Source organism: Aristolochia californica, unplaced genomic scaffold, assembly GCF_029961685.1.
Source record: "Aristolochia californica isolate CCGP_79_NKW_82.1479 unplaced genomic scaffold, dmAriCali1.0.hap1 SCAF_2, whole genome shotgun sequence".
Taxonomy (NCBI): Eukaryota; Viridiplantae; Streptophyta; class Magnoliopsida; order Piperales; family Aristolochiaceae; genus Aristolochia; species Aristolochia californica.
Genome location: NW_027181881.1, coordinates 181,460 through 188,707, shown reverse-complemented (window position 1 = coordinate 188,707; position 7,248 = coordinate 181,460). Strand labels below are relative to the sequence as shown.

Sequence of the window (7,248 nt, the reverse complement as noted above, 5' to 3'; positions counted from 1 at the left end):
TTGAACAACAAGGAAAGTAGGTAGATAAGAATTTCGGCTTCTTGGAAGAAAATGGAGAGATTTTTCATGAAATGGGACTGGAATCTGGTGGAGCAACCTGGACGTGGTGGGTGAAAGAAGAAGATATTTGATAATCTGAGTATTTGAAAACTTTGAGGGAGTTGATCTTGACATTTTAAACTGACCGGTGGTTTGCGTCATGTGGAATGAGGATCAATTAGACAGTTTTCTTTCTTCGACGAATTTAAAAAAAGGGGCAGAGCTTTACCACCGTCATTCATGTCTAGAGAACGATACTTATAAATAGAAGGCATTTTCTGCAAAACGAATTCATCTTTGGGTTAAAGAAGCAAAAATGGATAAATCATTCGCTACCTTCGGAGGGGCCCTTCTGTTGATTACCATCTTCATTGCCAAATTTGGAGAAGCAGCCGCAGTTTGGCAGCGTGCTCATGCCACTTTCTACGGTGGAGGCGACGCTTCTGGAACAATGGGTTCGCTCTTCATCGTCTGATTTTATGGACTTGATAAACGATGTTTTCGCAATGTGATCTCTGTAGCTTGACAACCGTTTTCTGAAATTAATCGTCTTCAAATATCATTTCACAGGTGGTGCTTGCGGTTACGGGAATCTATACACGGATGGTTACGGAACAAACACTGCAGCCTTGAGCACAGCTCTCTTCAACAATGGCAATTCATGCGGCGGATGCTATCAGATTGTATGCGATTCGACACAGGTGCCTCAATGGTGCTTGAGAGGAACCCATATCACCATCACTGCGACCAACTTCTGCCCACCCAATTATGCTCTGCCCAGTGACAATGGCGGCTGGTGTAACCCACCAAGACAGCACTTCGACATGTCACAGCCTGCGTTTCAGAAGATTGCCCTATACAAAGCAGGGATCGTTCCGGTTTTACACAGAAAGTAAGCTACCCCAAAGCTCTAATAGTCTGCCTTTTCTCTTGCCTCAGAATCAGATCGGGTGAAGTGGGTGCTCTATACGATAACAATGGAGTTGTCTTTCGTGTTTCACAGGGTCCGATGCAGGAGAACTGGGGGGATGCGATTCACCATTAACGGAAGGGATTACTTCGAGCTGGTCCTGATTACAAACGTTGGCGGAGCTGGAGAGATTACGAAAACATGGATCAAGGGATCGAAGACAAATTGGATGGCCATGTCAAGGAACTGGGGAGCAAATTGGCAGAGCAACATGTACCTCAACGGCCAAGCCCTCTCCTTCAGAGTTCAAACCAGCAATGGTCGGATTCGCACTGCCTACAATGTCGCACCTGCCAGTTGGAGATTTGGACAGACTTTTACCACCTCCGTCCAGTTCTAAGCAATTAATACTAGCTAGGTTTATAGTTACAGATGGATTGATGGATGATAGGTTGATACTTCTGTTTCTGATGTATTAATGGTTGCTGTTGTTCCAGGAGATGTGTTGCTTGGGTTGTGGCTGCATATATTGAAGAAGCCCACCCGTATTACTATAGAATAAATTTACATCTCTTCTCTCCCTCCCAAAAACTGCAGAACACTGTACCCAGTTCGTAAAATTTAGTAAATATAACTTTCACGAGTTCAGATACTTCTGTTCCTGATGTATTAATGATTGCTGCTGTTCCAGGAGATGTATTGCTTGGGTTGTGGCTGTCCACCCCGTATTATTATTGAATAACTTTACATCTCTTCTCTCCCTCCCAAAAACTGCAGAACACTGTACCCAGTTCGTAAAATTTAGTAAATATAACTATCACGAGTTCATTATGTTCTGCATATAAATGAAAAGAGAGAGATAGAGAGAGTGACAGAGATCTAGCTAGAGAGAGAGGGAGAGAGAGAGTAAGGTTTATGATTTTGGCTGGAAATGTTTTTCTTCATAATCCTTCCTGATGGTATTCAAGAGCAGAGATATAATGCCACCTTGAGTATCCTCCGAAGTAGAAGTCCCACAAACCCTCCGCCATATTGTCTGCCAGTGATAGAAGAGCCGACTCCTCTCCACCACAATCAACGTTTACCGACTCAAAACGAGTACTCTTTTCAACTTTTTGATCAGTTGTTCTCTCCTGAGGAAAACATCCCATTTCATGTTCGCCAATGTCTATAAGCCAGTACAGTTCTTCACCAAAGCATTCACCTCCAATTCTACGTCCATCTCGCTCCTCCAAGCATTGGACGGGCAGAAGTTCTCCATTCCTTTTGTAGTTTCTAAACCACAGCACATGATTTACTGCTGTAAAGCATAAAGCAGTAGACAATGTCAGGAGATCACAAGACGAAGCCCGAAAGAGTAAATATAAGGTAGAAAAAAAAAAATGGCATTAAGACGACCTTGAAGGATGGTTTTCAATAGGGTCTTGTGCAGTTCTGTTTGCGGCAGAAGACGGGTGAGCATTGCTGCTGGGTTTCCAGTGCAGGGCAACGGGAAGAAAGCTTCAGCTACTTTTAATGGCACAAAAAGGTGGACTATTCTGCGAACTTGATGCTTATTCTTTAATTATATGATTTGAGAGGGAGATTTACTTTTTCAGTGGAAGCTGATTCGTGACCGACGAAATGATGCTTTGTCAGAGATTACAGGGAAACTCTTTACAGTGATTTGGCAAAAAGAGACGGATAAGGAGATGCTAATATTTTTCAGTCGAGAATGAGAGCATCAGATACCTCTTCTGCACTTTCGCCTTGTTCGACTGATGCAAAACCAAAGCCGGCATGGGACAGCACCAGAAAGAGGATACAGTAGTTTTTGCATTTTCCCTCAAACATGCATGACCGACTGAGACAAACTTCAGATTTTTTGTTCAACTATGACGATTATGTTGACTGCTATGGAACATCGTATACTAAAAGCCTCACCAAGTCCAGAGTTGCATGCGAAATGGTTGTGTTTCCATTTTTTCAGTTTACTTCACTTTGTACCACATCAGGAATAAAGCAAATTTATCCCACATCCACCTCTGAAGCTAACGTGCTCCATGACATTCGTTTTGCTACTCCTATAGCTGAAACCATAACCGTTCGAGTCACTTAAAAAAATGAATTGGAACTGTAATCCTTCAGCTTGAATTCAGTCAAAGTTCGGTACAGATGTTTTTCACATGCAAGAATCACATAGCTCCACGTTTTAAATTGCAAAATTTTTGTTGTGATATTGCTCAATTGTATCCAGTCATGCTATCTATAGGGTCAAGCAGTAACACTATCCGGTACAAAAAAGAAGATCACATCAAGTAAGACCTCAGCAGTTATCACAAACTTCTTACCATGAAAACCACATCAAATGGAGAAATAAGATCAACATGTGCAGATAAGATATCAAAGTACATACATGGACCACCCACAGAAATGATCTCATGATATACATTCGAAAATTTGTTAGTGGGAGCTGGCTTCGCCATGGGTAAATCCAGTGCGGCAAAGCACAAAATCCAGAAGATTAAATGCCACCAGCACGTATGGGTCCTCTCCATTTACCCGAAAAACTGATATAGGCAAATTAAGCACAGCATATCATGGGCATTTGCCTCGGCAATCAGTGCCTAGAAGAATCCTCTACACTCATCTTCTCATGACACGGTGGCGTTCTCTCTTGCGGAAGCGCTCCAGCATGAACTCATCGGTGGCAGCTTGTCGCCGTCCCGCAGCATCAGTGGTGCTAGAGGTATCTGAAGATTTGATTCCTGTTGCACTGTCCTCTTTAGCTCTATCCTTGTACAGCTCAGGATGATCTGACATGAACAACAATTTACTATTTTAGAAACTCATAGTATGCAATAAAGGAGGCATCATAGTCCTGGTGATCATGAAAATGCTTGACGTATTGCTAAGCAGTCAGCAAAAACATATTGCTAAAGTTCAGAAAAAATCAGCATCCAGGAAAAACAAAATCAGTTCAACAAAATAATTAATAACAGGTAATCAAAAAAGCCTAGTCAACCTCTTCGAAGTTTTTCTGCATAATCTCGTCCACGCTGGAAAAAATCGGCACTATAACTTGAGGGAATGGTCATCTCTGTTCTAGGCTTGCCAACCAGTCTCTTATCCTGTAAAAGCTTTTTGGCAGCTTCCGTTTCTTCAATATTCCTTAACTTGTATCTGCACCAATAAGAAAATCCAACAGGCAATTCCATTAGTTGTTTAATTTTGTTGTAAATAGAATATTTAAGTTTCTATAATCGAAACCCATATAAGCTACAGGATATTTTCTGACTAAAGAGATGTTAGAGTGGCTTCGTTTAGGCTTGGTATATACAGGTTTATTACTTAGGAAGTAGGTCTCTTAAATTGGCTCAGACATTTCAGTATGGAACAGGGCCAAACTTATTACTTTCATTACAAGCTAGGTCCAGGTATCACTTATGCCTTGTCCATATGAACTATGGCCTAGACACATCTATTTGTCTTTTTTTTTTCTTTTAATTTTATTATCATTATTTTTTATTTAGACACATTTATTTGCCTGTTCTAGAAGGGCCAAACATTCGAGGAAGTGATAGTACTGAAAATGGGTTCAGGCAAGTCAAATTTAGGTGTATCAGTTAGAAATTATGCTTCCTAAATTGGCCAGCCATTTTGGGTCAACAAAAGAAAAGTCAATTTCATTAGCAGACACAGCGTGAACCACCTGCAACTCCTGCCTTGCAAATCACAACATTCAATTGACACATGTAAAGACATTTTTACAACAGAAAACCATGCATCATAATTAAATTCAGAGAAATAACATACTCAATAGGAAGTTGAACTTCAGCTATCCCAGTTGTCCATTGAGTGGAACTCTCTTCTGGGTTTCTTCGCTTAACCTGAAGGCAAAATAGAAACTCAAAATTGATTTGAGAGATGTAGAGGGGCTAAAGTACATCTTCAAAGAGTAAAAGGAAATACTGATATTTGAGGTGTTAAATGTTGAACCAACTATACTTTTAGACATTAAAAAAGTTCACTGCACAGAAACTTCTCCTATGGCACTATTTTTTTCCTCTATGGGCAGAGGGCACCACTGGACATGACACTTGCACATATACATTTCTGCCTCCTGTTAAGTGCTCACTTTTAGCTCCATAGATATCATAAGAACAGTAAGTTGATACATGTGCTATTTGGCCCCTTTTTTGGTGGAAGGCTTCTGCTGAACCTGGCTCTTGCAGACTTTGGGCCCCAAAAAAGTTGTTTTTAAACTCTTTACTTCCCAATAAAAGGAAAATCTCTTACAGGCATCAGTATTTATACATTTCGCCTAGAAAAACAAAAAGTGGCCCAAAGGCACCCAAAGAAAAAAATCTGAAAAAAAGCAAGGAGTGATTGGTGCACCATGTCACAAGATCCAACAACATTAATTACCTTAAGATGCTCGGGAATGACGTATAGTTCATCGTCTGCACGTTTTAAATCACTTTCATCTTGATTGTTAGCATCAATATTCTTGCCTCTTTTCTTTGACAGTTCTTGTTCGACATACTTCAGCCTGAGAATGGAACAGTAGAGGTAAGCATACATCCAGAATGTGTGACATTACAAGATCACATAATCCTAACTTTAGAGATAAAGGTAAACTTTTAAATTACCGGAAAAAAAGGAAAAGAATCAAACAACGCCATCCCTTCTATTTCTATAAAAGGCATCAGGAGATCATCAAATGACTAAAGAGATACAAGAAGCTCAATATCAAAACTCATTCTTTACAATTGTAAATAAGCAGAGTATCAAAACTAACTCTTGACATGAGGCTGACTATTTAATTACATTTACTCAAACTCATAAAGTGGGTATAGTTGAATGCTAACAACTGCTTACAATAACAAACCAGGTGTCTCTACAAGTGATACTTGTTAGCACCTTCCCCTTTATGGTGTCAGGAGTACAATCATTCCATACTGTAACTATAATTATCTATTTAGTAACAATCTTATCCCGTCTTTTTTTTGTATTTTTGCTATCTTTTCTGTTTTTAACCTTGTATTATATCCTTTTTTTAGTTCTTGCTCTCCTTTGAGCCCTCTTGACAAACTCTTCTTCTCGGAAAAGAACTTTCTTATCCTTTCCATGACAAAAAATTTGTCAGCTGATTAAAAAATAAATAAAAATAAAACCATTATTATTTTTATTGAAAACGTAGAACAGAACCATTATTGAGAAAACTTCAGCACGCAAAAAGCTTCTAAAACTTCTAACATCCACTTTTGAATATGACAGGCGATTCAAGTAGCATGAGTTTAAGGAAAAAGCAATCCAAGGTCTAAAGAGTTTTAGTTCTGCCCAGATTAATTGGCCTATGGTAACTTCCTGAGCAGAAAAAGACAAAAAAATGAAGATAGAATTCGACTTCCTAAGATAAGAGATTTATGTAATATATCAGTGTTAAGGATCCTAATGCGTCAGGGGAAATAAAAGGTGATAAGCGAATATAAAAAAATAAAAAAAATAAAAAAAAAATCACATGTTGGGGTCTTCCACTGTGACAGCAGTTTCCTGGGCAAAAGTGTCCTGCAAAACTAACTCCTCCTTCTCTCCATCTCCTTCGTTCTTGTCTGTCCCTTTTCTAACAGCGCTGCCAGCAGTCTGTGCCGTGGGCATAGCTGGTAGTCCCCGTTTCCTCTCCCTCTGCTTCTGAAGAAATTTGATTTCCTCCAACGCCGATCTAATCCCATAAGCAGAAGAAGGGTTAACACCACGCAGAAAAAGCATTCATGAATCAATTAAACCCATTTAAAAGAAAATTAGAAAAAAGAAAAAGAAGAGAAAACCTAGGACAATAGGAAGCCCTATATTTCCTAACAGAAGAAATCGAATCAGAAGCAGAAAAGTCCCCGTAACATCCAAGTAAAATCTTGAAAAGAGCAACATAAACGAAATAAGGGAGAAAAGGGAACTGAATGGACGGACTTCCTTTCTTCTTCGTTTTCAGATTCGGCGTCATTATCTGGGTCAAGTGTTCTCTTTCGGAAGTTCTTCGTAGACATCTGTTAATGCAATGGAAGGTTTAATCAGATGGGGCGCCAGAAAGAAAGGAGATGGTCGGGAGTCAAAAAGTTAATCGTCCAGGAGACTGCGAGGCTGAGAGCAGACGTCACAATTTAAAAAAAAAAAATGGAGGAATATTTCATGTCACATGGGTTACCGGCTAATAAGAGTAAATTGACTAAATTTTCTTTGATATTTATTATAAGAGAGTAATTAATCCTTTTTATTTGGCGGTAATTCTGTACCAATGAGGGGGCATTTGTGGAACGATG

The 7,248-nt window shown here is 39.6% G+C and overlaps 2 protein-coding genes across 2 annotated transcripts; one reads left to right on the top strand and one right to left on the bottom strand.

The window, feature by feature from the left end:
- Positions 1–355: 355 nt before the first annotated feature.
- LOC137957356 (putative expansin-A17) lies at positions 356–1,349 on the top strand. Its single transcript, XM_068805118.1, has 3 exons — positions 356–494; positions 610–931; positions 1,043–1,349. The coding sequence occupies exons 1-3, from the start codon at positions 356–358 to the stop codon at positions 1,347–1,349; spliced, it is 768 nt and encodes a 255-aa protein (XP_068661219.1).
- A 1,823-nt stretch (positions 1,350–3,172) lies between these two features.
- Positions 3,173–7,056, bottom strand: LOC137956488 (protein COP1 SUPPRESSOR 2). Its single transcript, XM_068804011.1, has 6 exons — positions 6,899–7,056; positions 6,453–6,653; positions 5,357–5,480; positions 4,745–4,818; positions 3,954–4,111; positions 3,173–3,744 (listed from the first exon to the last, which is right to left on the bottom strand). The coding sequence occupies exons 1-6, from the start codon at positions 6,973–6,975 to the stop codon at positions 3,575–3,577; spliced, it is 804 nt and encodes a 267-aa protein (XP_068660112.1). The 5' UTR covers positions 6,976–7,056; the 3' UTR covers positions 3,173–3,574.
- Positions 7,057–7,248: the final 192 nt, after the last annotated feature.